Genomic DNA, 23,025 nt, shown 5'->3' with positions numbered 1-23,025 from the left:
TACCAACATTTGACTTCAAGGACAAAGGAAAACATCCAAATATTTCTTCCAAATTTGACAATCAACCTTGTCAACATTTGTTGCATACCGATCAATCATTTTCAACATTTGCTGCATTTGTTGAATTCAAATATGGGTTGCAACTTTATAGCATTTATTGACTATAAAAATTAGGTTGGACCACATGATCTGTCTATTTATTACGTGATATATAGCTCAATCCAAATAAGATATTTTTTTATTTGATATGTTATATAATAATCAAGGTAAAGGAATAAAATTAATTTAGTTACCTAAAATAAATAAAAAATTAAAACTTAATAAAAATTTGTGTGAATTGGATTATGATCCATTTGTTAATATACATATTTCAGACCAATTCCTTATTAACTCATCCGTACAAATTCTTTGACCACCCCTATAAGCACGGATCAATTGTAGCTAGTAATGTTGATCAATTCATTAATAATTTTTTAATTAAAATATAAAATAAATAATGTTTATTTAATATGAGATGGATGGAGTACATAGAAATTCATACTAAAAGAAAAGTCTTCAAACCTAAAGAAATTCAAAGCAGCAATACCAAAATAACTTCTTGAAAGTTTCCTTATTACTCCCATCTTTTTCAATGCTTTTCATTTTCTGTCTTTCATATTTTGAATATTTCCACTTGACTTCATAGACTGAGTCAATCTTTTTAACATAAAAAAGGTTGTGAAGACTTCAAAATTAGAGTCATGCCTTATATTTCAGACCAAACTCCTTATTAACTCATCCGTACAAATTCTTTGACACCCACTATAAGCACGGATCAATTGTAGCCAAAAATTCTATCTACCTTATTTAATCCCTTTAAAATTCTTAGTTCTACATATCGAGTTCACCCTACATGTCTATTCATCAGAAATTGCAAGTCTTTCATATTTTGACTATTTATGTCCACAGTCTCATCCTAGCTCAGCCTGATTTACTATTCTCCGACTGTGGTCTCAATGGTAACTACACTCAAAATAGTACATACCACAGGAATCTAAACTCACTCCTCTCCTCTCTTTCCTCAAATATGGATGAATATGGTTTCTACAATGCTTCCATTGGCCAAAACACCGACATAGTCAGTGCTATTGTGCTATGTCGAGGAGATGTGGAGCTGGAAGAATGTCGCACTTGTGTCAATAACACTGCTCAAAAGCTTGTACGGTCATGTCCAAAACAAAAAGAAGCATTTGGTGGCTATGATGAATGTATGTTGCAGTACACTGCTCGATCAATCATTGGTACTACGTCGAATGCTCCTCTGCTCTACATGTGGGATTCTGGAAATGCCTCAAAACCCGAAGAATTTAACCAGGAGCTCAAGAAATTAGTGTATAGTTTGCGAGGCGAAGCTGCAAATGGTGATCCCTTTCGCAAATATGCCAGTGGTAGTGCGACGGATCCAAATGGTCAGACTATATATGCACTTGTGCAATGTACTCCTGATTTGTCTCCTGATGATTGCTCCGATTGCTTAACGAATGCTTACGGAGCTATGGCTACTTGTCCCTGCAATGGCAATAGGGGCAGTGGACAAATAGGGCCTAGGTGCAACTTCCGTTATCAGAGTTATCGCTTCTTCAACCAGGTGGCGGTAGAATATCCACCAACAGGTGAATTCTATTGTTTGCAGATTTTGACTATTGTGTAATTAGAGGAAAATATTGCCCTTATACAACTTTTCGTTCCTACAATGTATTACCAATTAGATACTTTTTACTTGAGGAGTTGTGCTCAAAAACTGAGATTGATGCTAAGTTGAAGCGTCTTTGCAGGAAAGGATGATAAATCTGCTAGAACGGTCATTATTATTATTGTGTCAACTGTTACGACGATAATTCTTATGCTTTGTACTTTTGTCATCTTGATGAAGATGCGAAAGAGGAAGCTCAAAACTCAGAGTAAGAGTGGCTTGTTAATAGACAATGATTAAGGAAAGTTGATTTCTAAATCTATGCTTTGCTGATTTGTTTTAAATTACTATGTTGATAAAGGTATGGACGATATTAGTACTGCAGAATCCTTACAGTATGATCTCTCTACAATTAGAGAAGCAACAGATAACTTCTCAAGTGCTAATAAGTTGGGAGAAGGTGGATTTGGCCCTGTGTACAAGGTGATTAGTCTTAATTATTGAATAATTACGTGATAGTATCCAAACAAAAGAATGTACAAGATTTTGTTTCACTTCAAATTCATAATTTCCACTTGTTATGATATGGTTCAGGGTATGCTTCCAAATGGAAAAGAAGTAGCCGTGAAAAGATTGTCAGCAAATTCAGGCCAAGGTGATTTAGAATTCAAAAACGAGATCTTGTTGGTTGCCAGGCTTCAACACAGGAATTTGGTTAGGTTGCTGGGATTTTGCCTTGATGGAACCGAGAGACTTCTTGTCTATGAATTTGTTCCCAATGCAAGCCTTGACCACTTTTTATTTGGTAGGTATTGCTTAATTTTTTATCAAATATGGAGTTTCAGCATCTATAAGTTATATTGTTCATCTCATTTATCCAATGGGAATGCAGATCCAGTTAAATGCAGGCAATTGGATTGGGAAACGCGATCCAAAATCATAGGAGGCGTTGCTAGGGGGATCCTGTATCTTCATGAGGATTCTAGGCTTCGGATCATTCATCGTTATCTCAAGCTAGTAATGTTCTACTTGATGCAGAAATGAATCCTAAAATCTCTGATTTTGGCACTGCAAGGCTATTTACATTGGATGAAACTCAAGGCAACACTAGTAGAGTTGTTGGGACCTAGTAAGTTTTACATCTCTCATTAGATAGCCTGTGTCGTTTCATATGACTTGGGATGGATTTTAACCATCTAGCTAGGTCTAAAGCTCGAGACAAAGTCAGTGGTGCCTTGAATGTTGATAGAATTTTCAAGATAAACTTTGTTATGATAATTTGGTAAAGAATGGCTAGCCTCTTTAGTCTTCATGATTAACTAGAATCTTTTTGTCCCAAAAAATCAACCTTACAGGAAAATTTCAGAAGAAAACATATCCCAAGTAAGGTAATTGTTGGATATGAAAGTTCATCTACTTAGAGTTTAAATCTGAATTATGTTAACCAATATGCAATCTCTGCAGATAAATATGACGATTGTTTCTAGAAGTATGGTCTGTTGCTAAAAGAGTTTAGATATTTTATATGGCTTAATACAACTGTCGAACAAGTTTTACTTCTCAGTTTCTTCTTTAATGTAGCCTGTTTTTTCTTATAGGCATATGATATCTAAAGTATCTAGTGTGACATGATCTCAGAAAGGTTATAAACATGAAAGTTTGCAGTATGGTCTCAACCTAGATCAAAGGTCTAACAGAGCCGTCCTCCCCTGGCTTTATAACATGTTTTGCCTTAAACAAAAACAAAAAAATGACAGAAACAAACATTAAAAGAAGGCAATGCCAAACCATACTTCCCTGATTTATGTATATTGCCAAAATGTCCAAGTTCATTGTCAACGTTTATATATAGCTCTGTATTTTTAAGGACATCATGTCACTTAACTTTTTGGATCACTGAACCCCAGAACTGAATTTGCAGCCTTTTTTTCCCTCTGTGTGTTGGTGAAGTGCGGAATATGTATACATTCGAATGTGAACAGATGAATAACATGCAAGGTCCCACAAAGTATAGCTTATTAAAAGGTCTTGTAATTCTTGTATTGGCTTTGCAGTGGATACATGGCACCAGAATATGCAACGCGCGGGAAATTCTCAGTCAAGTCAGACGTCTTTAGCTTTGGAGTATTACTCCTGGAAATCATAAGTGGCAAAAAGAATATGTATTCCACAAACGAAGAATCTGAGGAGGACCTTCTGAGCTATGTAAGCAACCAAGTCAATTAATCAACTATGCTTCAATCTCAAATTCTAAACTAGTTGAATTCAGTTACATAACTGAATATCTAAACTAGTTGACATAACTGAATATGTTATTACATGAACTTTTCTGATTGAATTAAACTGTCACAGGCTTGGTCGAACTGGGACCAAGGAACACCTACAAATTTGATTGACCCCTTGTTGAGGGGATGCACAGGACGGGTTCCTGACATAATGAGATGCATCCACATTGCTTTATTGTGCATTCAAGATAATGTTGCTGATAGACCAACTATGGCTGCAGTAGTTCTCATGCTCAGTAGCCTCTCTCGGAGTCTTCCCTTGCCTTCAAGGCCCCCTGCATACTATAAGTACGACGATATTACTAGCCCAGAGATTTCTCTTATTCAAGACTGACAGAACCAAGTAAACTAGCCAAAGGTAAATCTATGCTCATCACAGAATGAGGCATCGATGACTGAGTTATGTCATAGATAACAGCCTTAGATATAATTTCATTCAATTAGTGATTGAAATTTATTCGCCCTTATTTAATTAATGATGCTTAAATGTGCACAATAACATGCATTTGGTTATAAGGATAGACAGTATTATAGTCTCAGAAAGCATTTACTTTCTGTTTGGTTTATTCTACCGTATGACGTTTGGATTTTTGGATAACTTCTTCAAAGAGTTTCCTACAAATAAGCTTTTCTAAAATAAGTTTTTTGAGTTTGCTGTCAGGAACCAAAAGTTTGGGCAAACCTTTTCCAAAAGATATTCCCATGGACAAATCATAGATGACAGAAGGGTTGATGTGGTAAAATTTATGAAAGTAAAAGATCCCTGGATTTCGTCTAACTAGGAAAGAGCCAGAGGGAGATGAGATCGGGTTCACTGGGCTTAGATCAATTTTTTCGACATGAGACATAAATATATAAATGTGAAAAGTCATTAAAATTTCAGCAAATAGTTGTTGAATTCATAATTTCAAAACTGCAGTGGATCCAATAGTATGAAGTTGAACATTGAACCATTCAAACTTAAATTTTGGATCTACCAATTGGAAGAGTTCAATACACATATTCTGGAACTGTTTTAAGCCTTTTCAAAGATTAATTTTAGAAAAAATAGACCCAACCCGAATCAAACATCAATATAGTTTCAATTACTTCAAAAGATTCAAAACCTATTAAGCACCTGTCAATAACAGATCATTTCCTCAAGTATCTCTCCCATTCTTTCAATGTTTTTCTACCTTTCACTTTTCAGTATCGTTTAGAGTCAATCTTCCAAACAGAAAGATTCACAAGCCAACCAGAAGTTGTGAAGACTCTAAAAAAAATGAGAAGTCAGAAGTCCATTTTCCAAACAAAATGATAACCAATTTTCGGGCTCACCCAGTGTCCTATATACACCCACATTGGGGTAAATTTCTTCTCTAACAAAGACGTCTTCATATTTGGTCTCGAATCCTAAATCTTTGGTTAACGATGAGAGAGTAATTACCATTCTTCCACAACCCTGGTTGGTACGTAAATTTTGGGTTTGATGCAGATGCATAGGCCTTGTAGTCATATGAAATGAGGTATCCATCCTATATCAAAAATTGCAAGCATAGAACTAAGTCTACCTATGAGCAAGCTATTATAAGTCATGGGGGATTAAATGTCATATGTGCCTTCCTCCAGTTAAAGATGCGTATAGCTGGCAGATTGCATCTGTCCACAGTCATGAGGCCCTTGAGATTATAAGTTGGAAATTCAGCATTAGAGATGAAAACTTGGTACTGTGTAAAATATTGCTCAATGCTTACTAATTTGTTAGCCACATGGTTAATTTTACTGGACCAGTAATTTAGAATAAATCTAGAGTTCCCCATGCTTATTTAAGCTTCTTTACTTCCTTTAAAATCTCCATAGAATTATATTCAGACCATTAATACAATCCGCTAACAGTTTGGAGTCACTCTCAGCAATTATGTATATTCAACTTCATTTTTAAAACACCATTTTATACAAAATAAAAGAAGTACTGAGGCTGCTTCAGCCCAATTACTAGTTTCTGTAAGAAAGCACTATTGAGTAATCAACAATAAGCTTGCCTTTTTTGCCTGACTAGACCACCCCCTCTACATATTGCCATTCTTGCAGCTCCCATTTGAGTTCCGCTTTATAAAGGACGTCGGACACTTATTCCAACTAATAAAGATAGTCTTGTTGAAATAGACATCATTGTTCGATAACTAGTTATATTCTCCCAATTAGGGGAAAGCTTAATGTTGCATAAATATTGGTTAACTATCTGAGCAATATAGAAAGCAATCTGCTTCAGAAATATCTCGTCATATATAGTTTTCTGTCAGTTCTATATTTTGTCTCACACCTAGATTTCCATATCTCCAATGCTACTACTGCTGGAATGCATTTGACAACAAGGGCTTTGACTGGATTATGGACTTTTTCACCAATTGATCATTAATTAATTATCTGTAAGAAATACCTCCAAGAAGAATTCTACAAGAGCACAAGTGAGTTGTACCATATCTTTTATGCATAGTTATCACTACACTATAAAGTTATACTACTAACACTACATGACCAAAGTTTGAGTCATTTTCATATCCCTGCCATTTTTCTTTTCCCCTTTTCCACTTTCATGTAGCATCTGAAAATGTACGTAACATATTATCTTCATTCAAATTTATTTTAAAAAATACTAGGAAAAATTACTACTTAACTAGTAAAAGTCATTACAATGCTTCTTTTAAGCAAAAAGTGCTCAAAATTCTGTGAAAGCGCGGAGTGGTGAAAAAGATGGTTTCTTTGGATATATTTGATTCACTTGTGGATAAGAACATCAAAAAGATGGATTCTAGGGGCTCAATCATCCAATTAGATATATGTTTTTGAAAACTTTATTTTACTATGTATATCCCAATTCGGGAGATTTGGTCCAACCAAGAGAGACATGGGAGGACATAGTCAATAATATGTGCACTCACTTTAATTTCCTAGTTAAATACGACAGTACGGTACTTATCTGCATCAACTGATTACATCAAATGAATAAATGCAAGACATATCTTACATATGCAGATTTATCATTTAATCATAGATAAGTGATATGGATTTTCCCTTTAATTCAAACTATCAAAAATTGTTACTAACACGTTTTTACCCTTTCCCTGGTTACAGGTGCAACTGCCACTTTGCTCTTGATTGTGTTAATAGGCACTACTGTTTTATCTTAATCGTGTTGGTAACTTTAAAATCTCAAGATAAATGTTTTGTTAATTGCTTTCGTGTTCATTTTACATGTCTTACTAGTAATTCAATTGTCAATGGTTTTCTTTTTCTTTTTTGAAAAGTTTCAAAGTGTTGTTCCTTCATTCTCTTTGCAGGTCTATCAGACATTTTTTCAATTAGGAAAAAAATTTATGTTCGCCTAAAGAAGAGGAGTTGAGATCGGAAAACAGGTACATAAAAAAGAGAAGAATAATAACGTAACAAAACTTTTCGAAAGAATTATACCATAGTTGAAGTGTATGGATTCTGAATTTTAAAATGGGACCACGAGCTTATACTGGCCAAATCCTGATTTGCCTACCTATTGCACGCTCGTGTCTAGGTGTTATGTTGTTGTCACAAATTAAAAAGGAAGAAAATATTCTGTTAATTACCACTTGTAGCTCAAAACCAACCATAAGGAGGCACGCTAGAATATAGTCCTAATGATTCAAAATAGCATCATGACTTCAGAAGGAAAATTAAGATAGTGATGTACTTTGTTCAACCACTTGTTATTATGGTAACTGATACTGGTATTAATCTCATTGGTGTGTGCCCAAAAAAAAAAAGAAATGATTCCTCTTGTGTTTATTACGTTGGAGATTAGTCTAATTTTTAATCTAGACATTATTAATCAATCAATTTAATCTCAAGCTCGACACATGTATGTAAAAGCTCTGGAAATAGGTGTATGGCGTCGACTTTATTACATATGCAACAAAACGAAATGACAAGAGAGTGTAAATTTTAATTTGGAAATATGTTTTGTACGCGTGCTAAAGAATAGTAATATATATATTTGTGTAGGCTTCAAATTAATATTACAATTATAACTAACTTCACAGTCAAATATTTATAAATATCTAGTGTAGATCTCTTAAAATATATACAAGGTTTGGACAGAATTAATGAATTTCCATAAATTCGTATATAAAGCCTCTAGATCCTTCCCTTGAACACATCTATATGCCCTTGCATGCATATGCACTCGATTAATCTAGTAGTATTAGGAAATACAGTGTTTACGAAACTGCTTTAGTGATTTGTCTTAATGAAAAGTTTTCCAAAAAAATATAATAAAATTACTTACACCCTGAACTAAAAATGTATATTAATGAACTATAATTAATTAATAACCGTTTATGTAAGAAATATACATATTATTACATGATATGTAAATAGTGAGCACATGCATTTATTTTTTTCCAAATTTACCCCAGCAAGTAAGTCAAAAATCAACCAACTTATCAAATCCAAGAAGCTTCGATGATGCTTCATTTCATCCGTTTCTGTCCAAAATATGGTTGATAAGTTTCTTCGCGTGATGTATCCATTGATTTACACACACGTCATTTTTGTCTATTATATTCTGGGTGAGAGCATGGGCGGAGCCACCTAAGACAAAAAATGATCTGGTATACATTATTTGATATGAAAAATTATGTGGCGTACAGAGATTAAATATTATTCCTTTTGTCTTAATTTATATAAGTTAATTTGACTTGATTATGAGTTTTTTTTAAAAAAAAATTGAAACGTGTGGTCTAAAATGAGTTATAGATATTTGTGTGGCTAGAAATCATTTTATTAAGGATAAAATGGTCATTTTAAAATTAAAGTGTACTAAATATAAAAATATATCATTCTTTTTGAGATTATAAATATATTTTAATTTTGTATAACCTTAACTTTGCTAAATTCCTGACTCCACCAGTACTTGAGAGTACCAAGCTCTATCATCATGACATTTGCAAGTCATACAATTAGAATTAGCTCAATTTGGGACTCAACACTTTGTGTACTAAATATTTTAGGTTGAATTAATAATGAGAATCACGTAAAAGAAGAAGTAGGAGTTTTTCATATTTCAGAAGAGAAAAGTGCAATTGTTAAGTTCAACAGATCTTAATAGTATTTAGTAATTAGTGCAAGACTGAAAGAACTCCATTATTTGACAATCATGCATAAACTTTGCAACAAACTTACTTTTGTGAATGAAGAAAAACCCTTGCAACAATAATGTTTTGAAAATTTTATAATTATTCAAATTAAAGCACTTCTAAAAAAGCTTTTAAACAAAACAAGGCTATTGAGGATGCTTGTTACAAAATTAAAAGAAGAATAAAATATACTTTCCCCTTTTTGTTGCATTATCTTTTTAAAAAGCAACGGTCTCTCTTTGATTAGTGACTCAAAAATTTTCCAACGACAAAAACTAAAATGCATATTTTGAAACCTATAATTTATAGATTAATGTTGTAATGGAAGAACGATCCTTACAAACTCTTCTTGCATGCAAATTCAATCATTGCCCAGATTAAAGCATTTCAGATAAGCTTACAGACAAAACAAGGTTATTGAGGACATTAAAACCAAAAGGACAGAAGGAGTATTGAAATTTGTTTCAGTTACTAGTTAGTGAAGTAAAATATTTTATTTATAAACTTAAGAATTCTTAATCTTATCACAAGATCTCTCTTGATTTTTCTATTCTGTATTTCTGTGTATTTTTGTGTGTTTTCGTATTTTCTATATTTTTTTGTGTATTGAAAAAATAATCTAACAACATAACTATTTATAATAGTAAGAAATCAAATTAAATTAGGACTAAAAAATCTATTCCTATATAAGAAATTAGGACAAACAAATTCTAACTAGAGATGAATTAAATAAATAACAAATAATAAATCCTAAACAACTTAGGATTCCTACTCCAATCTTGAATTATTATTCCAACATTATCCCGTAATTCAAAGTTGTATATTCTTGCCTTTTTCTTCTTGTCATTATTGTTGTATTGGAAAGCATTTTTCTTCAATCTTCAATTTCATTCTTGTTGTTGTTTTGGAGCACTTTTCTTCAATCTTCAATTTTTTTCTGCCGGTCCCGCAGGTATGATCTACCCAGTCCGAAGGCTCAGGTGGTGTTAGATCACTTTGTCTTCAACTCTCGTTGATGCCTTCCCACCAACTCCTTTTTTTTTTACTTTCTCCAACTTTTAATTAGAGAAAAGTTTTTTCCTCTTGTACCATGTTTGCTTGTATTTTTTTTTTAATTCTGCAATGTTTTTATAAATCCTTCCTCCTAGCATGATGTTTTCATGCATATATCATACGTCCGGCGCTTGTCATCGTGATCATTGGCCGACGGACGGCATATATGGGTCATAGCCGCCCGCCGACAACAGAAACTCTTTGATTCTCTATTCTATAATTCTATAGAGAAATATCAGGATCGTAAATGCTTCGATAGCAATTTGAAAGAAAATATTTTATTTATAAACTCAAGAATTCTTGAATCTTACTATAAGATCTCTCTTGATTTTTCTATTCTGTATTTCTGTATATTCTTGTGTGTTTCTGTGTTTTCTATATTTTTCTATGTATTGAAAATAACATAACAACGTCTCTATTTATAATAGTAAAAAATTAAATTAAACTAAGACTAGAAAACTTATTCATATATAAACTAGGACAAACAAATTTTAACTAGACATGAATTAAATAAATAGCAAATAACAAATTCTAAATAACTTAAAATTCTTACTCCAACTTTAAATTATTATTCCAACAGTTAGTGCACTATTTTATTGCATGATAATTAAGTTGTTAGTTTTAAAATGAATTTAAATATTAAATGTCTATCCCAACGATTCTCTTCACAAAGTAATAGAGAGAGTCTTTTTCTAGTTAGACTTCTATCAATGGAATGAAAGAACCATCCGATTTTGTTTAGTTTATTGTGATATATTAGTTATTTAAAAAAAATTATTAGATTTTGTTTAGTTTGTTGGATATTTAATCTTTTTAAAATTTTAAATTATGCAGATCTTTTGTTTTAATTTAGCTATTTAAAATCTTTATATGCTTACAAAAAAATATTGAGAGACAATTTCGATCAATATTTTCCACCATTTTTTATTGCACTATCTTTTAAAAAACCAACACTTCCGCGGCATAATATAAAGCATGTGCCCCCAAATCCCTCAACCCCACAAAGTACGGATTAACGATAGATAAACAATAAAGATTTGTAAGTTTAATAAGTTATCGAAAGATTAGTGACTAATTATTAAAAATTACTCCCTTCATTTTATATTAAGTGAATATTTGAGAGATTTTTCATTGTTCAAAATAATTGAATTGTTCAAAGTTCAAGATAGATGTTTGAATTTTTTTCCATATTTTCCCTTTAGTTTTATATTTTTTAGGAAATAAATTACACTACTTGCAAAGTTATATTTATGATTTTACAAAAGGCAATAATAAAAAGTATTATTCAAATTATGTAGTTGAAATTAACAACAAATTATAACGAATTTCTTTTTTTTATTAATGCTCCATCTCACCACTATATGGTCAAGGTTTTCAACCTCCCAGGCTACATGCCTATAACTTCTACTTTACTTTCTCAACAAGTCATTTTCAGATTCTGCTTAATTATTGTTCTCAAATACGTGCTATTGCCATAAAGACAATTAATGTTTATGTAGAGCTTGAGCCTTTAAGCATTGATCTGTCTCTATTTCAATTTATTCTTCAACCCCTTTTATTTTCTTCACTTAAAAGAGTAGCAATTTGATCAGTCACCATTATACATCTGATATATATTATCCCATCCTAAGAAGCAACTCCACTGTTAACAAGCCAAATATATGCTTGGATGTTGATGATGTAGACAATTGGTTGACAAGTGGCAAAAAAATCCAAAATAATTCTAGTTTCCCCCATGCATTTTGTACTATACCTTCACTAAGTCCCATATTTTAAACCATCATTTTTTAGGCCACAACACTATCATAAAAAACCCTCCTACTCCAAAGCATCTCTCATTGTGACAAAAAATTTCAAGAAAATGAATTGTCACAACTACTTAAAGTTGATATTTTTTCTTGTTTTTTTGGCATCCTGCAGATTTTCTATAGCAAAACAGACAAACCCCACCTCAGATATCCCCAAATTGGATGAATTCTTGAATGCAATTTATGAATGGAGGGCTAATCAGCAGCAGAAACAAGAAGATGAGGGTCTAAAATTTGGAGTTCCAGCTGTAGTAGCAGGGGTGCTCTGTTTTTTAGCAGCCTCTATATCAAGTGCTGGTGGGATTGGAGGTGGAGGTTTGTATGTACCTATTCTTACTATAGTTGCTGGTGTAGACCTCAAAACAGCCTCAAGTTTTTCTGCATTTATGGTCACAGGTGGCTCTATTGCTAATGTTGTTAGTAACATGTTTGTTAAAAGTCCCAAAAATGGGGGCAAGATTTTGATTGATTTTGATATAGCATTGCTGTCGGAGCCATGCATGTTGTTGGGTGTCAGTATTGGAGTTATATGCAATCGGGTCCTTCCAGAGTGGCTTATCACTATACTGTTTGCTGTGTTTCTTGGTTATTGCACTTTCAAGACATGTAAATCAGGCTTCTTTTATTGGAAATTGGAATCAGAATTGGAAAATGGGTTGCTGAAAAATGAAACTGAGTCTTTGTTGGAGAAGAAGGAAGGAAAGGGAGGAATAATCAGCAGCATTCCATGGATGAAAATGGGGATGTTGGTGATGTTCTGGTTTTCTTTCTTTTTCCTCTATCTTCTTCGTGGAAATCGATATGGACAAGTATGCTTACTTTTTATCTTGTCTTCACTTCACTTCTTTTGGTGTACACGTATCTTTTTCATTTGTCTTGGATTTTCCTTTTTTGGACACTTCATGCCATAACTTAGAGCCGTTTGGATGGACTTTAAGTCGGCCAAAATCAATTTAAAGTCTTTTTTTAATTTTTGAACGTGTTTGTCTAATGCTAACTTTAAGCCATAAAGTTCTTAAAATCAGTCAAAAATGAAAAGTTAGGATTCCTAACTTTTTTTTTCTAAGGACTTACATTTTCTTTGACCATGGAAATTACTTGTATATCTTTTATATTTTAACTAAATTCTCAAACTACCATTTTTATTCTTTTAACCCTAAAATTCACATTATTTTCCTCATTTAAGCACTTTTATCCAAACACTCAACTGCTTATTTATAAAAATAACTTTCAGCACTTCAAAGTTCTAAAAACACTTCATACATAAAAGTTACTTTTTTTTTAAGCCCATCCAAACAGACAGACATGAGACCATGGAAGTAATCTAATTTACTTCAGGTTTTCAAGTATTTAATCTAAGTTCATTTTTATTTTCTCATCTTCTTTTTGGGTACACTGCTGTTTTCTCTTCTTTTTTTTATACTACTCTTGGTAGTTGGTAGCATCAGTAACATAACTCCAATTCCTGTCTTTCTTTCAGAATTGTGAGAATTTCTGTCCTACCCAGTTAAAAGTACTCTGTTATCCCTAGCGTCCCCAAAAAAACAACATAGTTCATGTTGAGACCATGAAAGTAAAACAAACAAAATGAAACGGAAGAAGTACTTAAATTCAGCTTAGCATACACCATACGGACTCTAGTCCCCTTCTGGCATAATAATAGACTGAAACAAATTTAATTGAGAGATACACATTATCTTTCACCTTCTTCAATCTTGAAAAGGGAAAGAAAGAAGGGTCTGGTACTGTAAATTATAGACTTGAGATGTGTTGTTGCTAATTTTAAGGACGCGAATTGCAAGATAAGGAAAGAAAAAGAAAAGTGATGATGGGGTGGTAAGAATTTTTTTAAATGCTAGGTTACTTGTTTGTAACATTGTAACAGAAACTGTTCAAATCTATGTACAGGGCATCATTCCTATGGAGGCGTGTGGAGTGGGATACTGGATCATTTCATCAGTTCAGTTTCCTTTGGCTATCATCTTTACATCATGGATCTTGTATAATAGAGAAAGTCAGCAGAACATGCCTTCAAAGAAACAGGTATTTATAAGTTATAAGAGTATGTTGTTTGCTTGACTTCTTGGCTATGAACTAACTTGGTTCGTTAAATGCAGGAAGGAACCAGTGAAACTAAACATGGACCTTCAAGGAAGCTCATCTTCCCAATAATGGCACTACTAGCAGGGGTTCTAGGAGGCGTTTTTGGAATTGGTGGTGGAATGCTAATTAGTCCCCTTTTGATCCAAGTCGGAATAACTCCTGAAGTAAGATTTGCTACCTGTTATTCTTCCATCTTACTTATCCTTAAATTTGTGTCTTTTTCTCGTAAGACTGATGACTTTGTTTTACCACAGGTGACAGCAGCAACCTGCTCATTCATGGTGTTTTTCTCGTCTACCATGTCAGCGGTGCAATATCTATTTCTAGGGATGAAGCACGTGGACGATGCCCTCATCTTTGCAGTTGTATGTTGTGTTGCCTCAATCATTGGATTAGTAGTGGTTCAGAGAGCCATAGAGCATCATGGGAGAGCATCCCTCATTGTATTTTCTGTTGGCATAGTTATGGCTTTAAGCACTGTTCTCATGACTAGTTTTGGAGCTGTTGATATCTGGAGGGATTACACTAGTGGGAATTACATGGGGTTCAAGCAGCCTTGCTGAGGAAAGAAAAAGTGGAAGAATTAAGAGATGGTCCAGTTCAAGGCATTGTCCAAGTTTTACATTTTTATGCTCTATAAAGAATTAGATGCTTCTTGGGAAGCTTTTGTCAAGAGAATCATACTATTGGAGAACACGAGTGAAGTGGGGCTATGAAATGTTTGTAATCTGGATTATGAGTTAACCCATGATTATTGCAAATACTTGTGTATTTCCAATTGATATGTTTCATGATTATTATATAACAATAGCTTGTATTGCTACTGTCTCTCATAGAAACAAACTTCCAGTGAATCTTTACTTTGCAAACATGGAATGATATGACTTACAGAAAATGTTTCTTCAATGAAAACCTACTTCAGTATCAAAAATTGATCGGAAATTAGTTATACAGGAATGTAGAGTAAAAAGTTGTTAGTGGGCAAACATGACTCTCAACAAACAAATTGCAGGTACTTCAAACCCAGACCTACGGAAAAAACAGGTTTAACAAATACAGTAAATAGCATGTACAGCTTACTAATCAAACGAGTGTTCACGCTCTTTCTTTCAAGTCCATAAAAACTAGAGGTAGTAGCTGACAATATATTATCTACAGAGTAAATGGAAAAAGAGAGCATAGGGTAGCATTCATACTCGGTCGATCTATGCGTTGTTTCACACAGAGGATAGGAATAGAATCGTAGAGAAATCATTCCCTGCTCTTACAACTAGAAGCTATTTAGCTGAGTGCAAAACTAGATTCAAACATCAGAGTCAAAACTGAACAACCAAGAATAGCATGTCTTGAGGATGCTATGTTTGGTCAGATGATATAACATAAGGTAGGTATTCATGTAAACTTCAACGAGATTTACATTTTAGTGTGCATAATCAGTTGATCACCTACCTCATTATAGTATATGTACCAATCTGCTCATATTAGGATAACAAAATGTCAGAAAACGTCAACAAAATTGTTGACATAGGAAACAAATGTTTGCATAATTCTGGTAACAAGAAGTCACCACAATTTAAGCAACTGGAGGACGGAGAGAATGATCTTCTGAGGTATCAACTGCAGCAGGAGGCACAAACTGCCACATAGGGATCCCAGGGTAGCCAAGATATGGCATCATTTTGCTTGCAAAGACTTGATGTGGGGTTGAAAAAGGGGAAGACATTGCAGGAGGGTGTGGTAAAAATCCAGGTTGAGTGTTCAACGCCTTCAGATGCTGCTCGAGTTTGTCTTTCTCTGCTTTTAGCTTTTGTTTCTCATCTCGGAGTTCATTTTTCTCAGCCTACAAAAGACCAAAACAAGAATCAATTTATGCATAGCTCATTAAATAGAAAATAATAAGAATAGGAAAACTTGATCAGTATAATAACGAGATAATAAGTTCAATCATCACACCTTCAATTCAATAACCTTCTCCTGCAAGTTGTTGTATGACTCTTTGAGCTTCTCAGCTTCATCTCTCAACTGCACCACCATACGAACTGCATCACCCAGGATAACAGATTTATCCATTTTTGGCTGCTTTCCTGGTTCCAGGATAGAACTTAATTCTTGGAACCTTTATAAAAACAAAGAGAAGAATATTAAAACAATTTTATATTTTAAAAATATCCCACTTGTGGGATTCCACCGGGTGTGTTGCTGTTGTATTCTAAAAATATCGAACAAGAAGCAAACACAAGTCTAAATGCAGCACAACCATCACCCAATCAAGCACACAGAAAAAGAGAGAGAGAGAGTGTGTCTGCCTGTCATTCAGCTTGTCCCTACGCATTTTCTCCCTGTATGCTTTTGAATCAGATGCACATGCTCCAGATCTCACCCTGAAATAAATAAAGTCTCTATCATATAAGGGAAGAGGGGAAAGAGGAAAAAGAAATACTTCACAAACACAGGAAGGACAGGATATGTTAGATGACGCTACAAGACATCACTCATGCTTTTCAATTTTCTGATATACAAAGCACAAGACATATTCTGACGTTATGTGCTAAAGGCTACTGTTTTCGACTCTTTTATTTCTTGCTTCAAAAACTCCAATCAAATAACTGATTAAAAGAAAAATACTGTTTACATGGTTACCAAAAAAAAAATACCTCTTTTTGGAGCCACATTCCTTCAAACTATCTGAGTTGCCATAGGAATCTTCTAATCCAGAACTGTAATTAGGTAAGAAACACATCACATTCACCATACTGATTCGAATGATGAACTGGCTTAGTTGTACAACACAAAAATGGAAACATTTTCATGAAATGCAAGGTAGCTAATGCAAGATATTGAACTGTCTGCTAAGGCCGAAAGGAGTTAGCACATACAAGTTCCTCCTCATACCATATTTAAGTTCTAAAAAAATGAGTAGCTCCTCTATGACTAAGGCTGCAGATGAACTAAAACATTCTTCAGGCAAAGATCCACCAGGAAAATCTTTTCAAAATCAAGTGTGTCTAAACCTTCAACTTCATATATTCAAAACATATCCATGCTCAATCATTAAATTGATTTTTTTTACTTGTTGGGGAAAAGGAAATGAAGAAATTAACATGGTTCAAAACTTCATATAGTTGACTCTAACTTGTTTGGCACTAAGGTTAGTTGTTGTTTGAGAAAAGGAAAATGAGCGCAGAGGAAAGAAGGTGAAAGAAATCAATTTTTTCATGTTTTTTTGGAGGTTCTTTTATTTGTGATCTCTGCAACTCAGCATAACTCCTAATTTATTCATTAGTATTTTATGTGATTAGCTAAAGCATCTAATGTGGCATCCTTGAAGACATATATGTTTATCGATAACCCTATGCAACAAAGATCTAAACAACAATAAAACCAATCATTTGACAGCTTCAGAACCAGTGAGGCATCTACAAGCCAAATCCAACTAGACTAACAAAATCTTCTTACTTGTATGCTATAGATGATGCAAAAGACATTGGCTGTTGAAGAATAAACTTGAACAGACAACCGTAGTCAGTATTTCTCTAACTTTTTTTTTTATAACTGTAGAGTCCGGGCCAGCTTTCGGCGCATCTCGACTAATTCAATGTGATACCAATCACCTCCTGCTAGCAACAAATATAAGGCAACTCTATCCACCAGGCTAGGACAGATGGGAAAATCACCAAGTGTTTTTGTCTCTTGTGGGATTTGTCACAAACAAAACATTTATATAACCTAGTGAGATGGTCACCATCCTCATCTTACCCACAACCTCCCTTATTCTGAAATAGACCAGCTTAGCTTAACAATACAAAATCACCCAGGTCCCAGATTGAACTTCCCTCTGCACATTAAAACTGAAACTAAAACTATTTTACAAGTGACCAAGGCAAAAAAAATTAAAAAAATCTTCTTTTTTCTTTTTAATAAGGAAGTGAACAAGCTAAAACTGCTTGGTGGTTAGCAGTCTACTGATAATTAGCAACATACACATCAGGAAAAATGTTTCTATGATCTTTTTTAAGTAGTACACTTAAAGAAGAGTTCTTTCTCTTCTTCTTTTTTTTTTTGGCATTTTAAATAGTCCACTTCAAATTCTTTATTCAAGAAAATTCAACCCCACATTCCCATTTTACCAACTTAATTATTTTTTAAAAAAGAACAATTAAAGAATGAAACTTGAATCCTTAGACAAAAGGTTCAAATAAAAAATAGCAAAATTCAATTAACTTACTAAATTTCTGGTGAACAAAAAAAAAAAAAAGAAAACCCACAAATTAAGAACCTGAGATTATTTGGAAGGGAAAAAGCGTTGGAGGGCCATTGAGCATTGGGTTCAAGGGAAGGAAGATCTTCCATTAACCCTAATTCTATAAGCCAATTTGATCCGTCTTCCTCTGTTTCCGCCATTTTCTCCGAGCTGAGAGCTACCGGCGCCGGAAAATTTCTGTTAAAATTTTAGGGTATCCGACTCCCACTTGCGTGTTAGGTGGTGGAAGGGGAAAAAAGGAGGAAAATGAGGAGGAGAAGGAGAAGTGGAAGGAAATTATATGTGTGGTGGACGGAGCTTTTGTTTTTTTACTGTTATAAAGTTGAGCCTGCTCCTCCTTTTAACGTCAGCGTTCACTGGCATGGACTTTTGAGTTTTGACACCATTATATTTTTATTATTATTTTGACACTTTTGGCCATGGAGTTTTTTTTTATTCGGAAAAGAACCAAAAATATACTTAAAATATTTGAAAAGGTCTAAAAATATTTTTCATTTATCTTTTAATTTAAAAATATTTTTTCATTCACTTTTTTAGTTTATTTATACTCTTAAAATTAATAATTTTCTCTTTATTTTATTTTTTTAAAAAATATTTATTATGTGTCATTCTTTTATTGAATGAAATAAAAAATACACCTCTATTAGATTTTTTTCATAATTTATCCAAATCAAAATATATACCTCTTCAAGATTTTAATTTAAAAAAAAAATAAAAAAATCAAGTGATTTTTTGTATTATCAATGGCGGCGGCGGCGGCTGCTGCTGCTTCTTCTTCTTTTTTTTTTCAAAAATAAATAGTAATACCACAATTCTAAACACATATTATGTTATTCAAAAATTATAAGCAATATTTGTCTTCCATTTTTTAAAGAAAAATTTGATAACATAAATCTTTTTGCTAATTATTCTCTGTGATAACTAATTTCAAAGAGAAAATTCCACAAAAATTCGTAATTAAAGATTAAATCAGTTTTTTTAAAAAAAAAAAGAAGAAGAAGATACATGCTCGTAAGGAAAGGAAAAGTAGGAAAAGAGAGAAAAATTTATAATGCATTTATGAATAAGATAATATATTGCTATGATTATGACATTATTAATTTATTTATGAAATATTAATTATCTAAATCATGATTAAAATTTTAATTTAATTAATTAAATCTTAAAAGTTAATTTTTTCTTATATCTTGTTTCTTCAATTCAAGTAAGAACTTGAAAAAAAAATAGAGAGAAAAAACACGGAGAGGAGTCGGATCAAAAAATAAGAATTAAAAAAAGCTACAACAAATACAAAATGCTACTAGATTTTAAAAAAAAATAAAAAAAATTCAAGTCTTGAAAATGTATATTGTTTTAATTTGGATAAATTATGAGAAAAAGTCTAGTAGAGGTGTGATTTTTATTTCACCCAATACAAAGATGACACATAATAAATATTTTTAAAAAATAAAATAAAAAAGGGGTTGTTAGTTTTAAGGGTATAAGTGAGCCAAAAAGGTGAATGGAAGAGTATTTTTAAACCAAAAGGTGAATAAAAGATATTTTTAAATCTTTTCAAATAGTTCAAGGGTATTTTTGATCCTTTTCCGTTTTTGATTCACTCTTTAAGTTAGATTTGCAGTGTACATATTAATTAATAGAGCTCCACAATAAGTATTTCTTTCATCTTATTTTATATGACATTGTTTGACTTGATATGATATTTAAGAAAAAAGAAAACTTATAAGATTTATGGTCTAAAATAATTCTTAGATATTTGTTTGATTGTTGATCATTTCATTAAGAGTGGAAGAAAAATTTTAAAATTGAATTATTTCTAATTATAGTAAAGTAATTTATTTATTTTTGAACGGACTAAAAAGAAAAATATATCCAAATGAAGAACCTAAAAATTATATATTCTAACTTCTAAGCATCTAGGGGTAATACTTATAAAAAGTTACTGGCACGCTTAAATTCGAATTTTCGCTAGGAACGTCCATTAAGGTAAAGATAAAATTCTTCCTATTAAAATTTCAGTTTTTAAAGGTGAACATATCCCCTACTTGGGAGCAACTTTGCTCCATTAGTTTTAGCTCAAGTAGTCTTGAATCAATGCCACATGTCCTTATATATTTTAAAGGTCATTTTGAATAATTGTTTTCTATATTATTAATTAAATCTCTTTTATTGATAAGACTTAAAAAGAGAAAAAAACTAAAATCTAGATAGTCTAACCAAAGAGTCGTATAACTTTTTTTTTTCTATCAAATATTTTTATCACTTGTTTAATTCAATAGACGTGATATATTATACCATGTCAAAGAGGTGATAAATTGTTCCAAAAGAATAATCAATAGTAGTTCTCTAAAAAAAATGTTGGGATAATTCAATTGCCGAGAGAATACAATTTGAACAGCATGGTTAGTCTTAGTACCTGTTTGGCTTAGCATACCTAAAACAGTTTATAGGCTGCTTTTAGCTTATAAATTATTTTAGATAAGCTAATGATTTATTTTAAATATAAAATAATTTTAAATTGGTAAGTCAAACATTCAAAAGTATAAACTGTTTTCAGCAACTTATAAGTCAATCCAAATAGGCTCTTTATTTTATTTCAATAAAATTTAGAAGGTGATTTGGTTCCTGGTTAGAAAGAAAATTATTTATGAATTAAAATTAGTATTTGATAGTTTTTTATTATTTTGTATCAAATTCAGCACATCAATTGTCGTATTTGATTATCATTTTATAATTTTACATAATTAAAATATATATGAATTATCATTCAATTTTTATATATAATTTTATGTATGATAAAAAAATAATTATTATATTACTAATCCATATCTATAACTCTAGTGAGCAAACAATAAGTGCATTATGCATAAACACGAAGGAGCTCTCATCAATCTGAATTATGAGGGATAGTGCATTAGTTGTTGGGCCATAAGGTTGTATATGTAGTTTAGTCATTAATCTTTAATTATTTTAATCGAAATAGGCCATGTGGACGACTTTTGGAAAACTTTGTTAGTAAAGAGTGTGTAAAACGTGTTTGAACAATTAACTAGTGAAGACTTTTCTGTGTTCTATGAAAATTTGCATCATTCCTATTTATCACTAGAACTGGAAAAGTTGAGACATAAAAAGAATTTCAACTAAAATGTAATTGTCAGTTATATATTTAAATTACGTAAAAATTTATTTACTTTTTAAAATTAAACTTTTTCATCCTAAATTATGTGAGAGTTGTATTATCTTCTGAACTTGATTTTTTCGTATTTTTTGAACTCCTAAATTATTTAAGTCTAATTTTTGTTGTTGTTTTTATGAATTTTTTTGTCTATTTTTTCTTATTGTTTTGGTGCAATTTTTTTGCAATATCTGTCCAGTACTTTTGATTCAATGGCACTAACAAGAATAAAAACTTGCAAGTTTTATACACCAAATAAAAAAAAATATGTTGCAATATATCAACTTTACAAGTATGACAATTTCATCAATGAAGTAAACTTGTGCAAAAATATCAAGAATAATTTTATTGTTATCAAAATGAGTGAGCATCTTTATAGATACAAAAACCAATGCATAAGTGCACTTAAGTGTGGAATAACATCATCTTAATAGACACAAGTTAAACACAAAAACTAGTACAAACTTAACTAAGTTAAAGAGTGTAATAGAATTTTGCATGGTTGAGGGGTAATATGATTTGAGTTCGATATCAAGTTGGATATTTTTTGAACCCTAAACACCAAAAAAGATCCTTTCTAATAACACATGCGTACCAAAATAGACAGTTCACCCATTTACGGACGAATTATGACTAACATCTTTAACATCCACATCCCCTCAGTTAACTCCAAATCCATTCGAAATAATATTACACAAATTAGAGTATTTGCAAAAGACTGTCCCTTCCTATTTCAGATTCAATATTTAAAATGAGTGATCTATGTTTGTATACTTTTACTAGGAGTTAAAATGTTCTGGTGTCTCAATGTGCCACGACTGCTGCTTAATGCATATGTAGTTTTGGGGTGTTCTGTTTATTACTCCACTATTCTTGTCCTATTTCTTATGACAAATATTACTTTAATAAAGAGTATGGATTCAATAACCATATAAAAAAATAAAAGAAAGCATGCTGTTTGTCATGGGAATAAGGCATTCAGAGCCCTTCAAAGTGTGGTTGTGTTTCAAAATTATTACCCACCATTAATAATGTCTCTTTTCTATAATGGTCCCTCCTCTACAACATTTATGCCTAGATATTTTATTCCAAAGAAATCTTATATGCCTATCTTCCTAGTTCCATCCATTAGTGGACGTTGCCTTTTCAACTATTCCCTTTTTTGACTTCAATTCATTCATTCATTCATGTAACCAAAAATTTATTAGCATTTGTTAGTAGCAATAATTTACGTGAAAGCAACTATCCATTTACTTACGTATCCCCAATTAATACAAGATGTCAGTCTGCGATGTGGAACGCTAGCACCTTATTAATTCAGTTGTTGGCTACTTAACTTTTACACCTTGTTGATAAGGGTTTGATTCCACACCTTCTAATTTCCTCTCCAATTTTCCCTTCCCCCTATCCTCAATTTTTATTTTTATCTTTTTGAAAAAAAATCTGACACAAAAAGATATATCCTGAATATTTTTGCCAGAGTATTCTCCTTTGGCAAGCGAGGAGATTGGAGAGTCTTAA

General features: G+C 32.3%; 2 protein-coding genes and 1 pseudogene across 2 annotated transcripts; 2 read left to right on the top strand and 1 right to left on the bottom strand.

The window, feature by feature from the left end:
• The first annotated feature begins 523 nt into the window (after nt 1–523).
• On the top strand, nt 524–7,063 carry LOC129872034 (cysteine-rich receptor-like protein kinase 44; annotated as a pseudogene).
• Nucleotides 7,064–11,655: 4,592 nt separating this feature from the next.
• On the top strand, nt 11,656–14,896 carry LOC129872231 (sulfite exporter TauE/SafE family protein 5-like). Its single transcript, XM_055947139.1, has 4 exons — nt 11,656–12,774; nt 13,874–14,008; nt 14,083–14,232; nt 14,323–14,896. Exons 1-4 carry the CDS (start codon nt 12,019–12,021, stop codon nt 14,629–14,631), a joined length of 1,350 nt encoding a protein of 449 aa, XP_055803114.1. The 5' UTR covers nt 11,656–12,018; the 3' UTR covers nt 14,632–14,896.
• Nucleotides 14,897–15,378: 482 nt separating this feature from the next.
• Nucleotides 15,379–18,653, bottom strand: LOC129872232 (transcription factor ILR3-like). Its single transcript, XM_055947140.1, has 5 exons — nt 18,345–18,653; nt 16,723–16,785; nt 16,375–16,449; nt 16,022–16,184; nt 15,379–15,908 (listed from the first exon to the last, which is right to left on the bottom strand). Exons 1-5 carry the CDS (start codon nt 18,467–18,469, stop codon nt 15,642–15,644), a joined length of 693 nt encoding a protein of 230 aa, XP_055803115.1. The 5' UTR covers nt 18,470–18,653; the 3' UTR covers nt 15,379–15,641.
• Nucleotides 18,654–23,025: the final 4,372 nt, after the last annotated feature.

The sequence above is a fragment of the Solanum dulcamara genome, chromosome 11 (assembly GCF_947179165.1).
Source record: "Solanum dulcamara chromosome 11, daSolDulc1.2, whole genome shotgun sequence".
Lineage (NCBI taxonomy): Eukaryota > Viridiplantae > Streptophyta > Magnoliopsida > Solanales > Solanaceae > Solanum > Solanum dulcamara.
The sequence above is the reverse complement of the archived record's forward strand: the minus strand, read 5'-3'. Positions and strand labels throughout refer to the sequence as shown.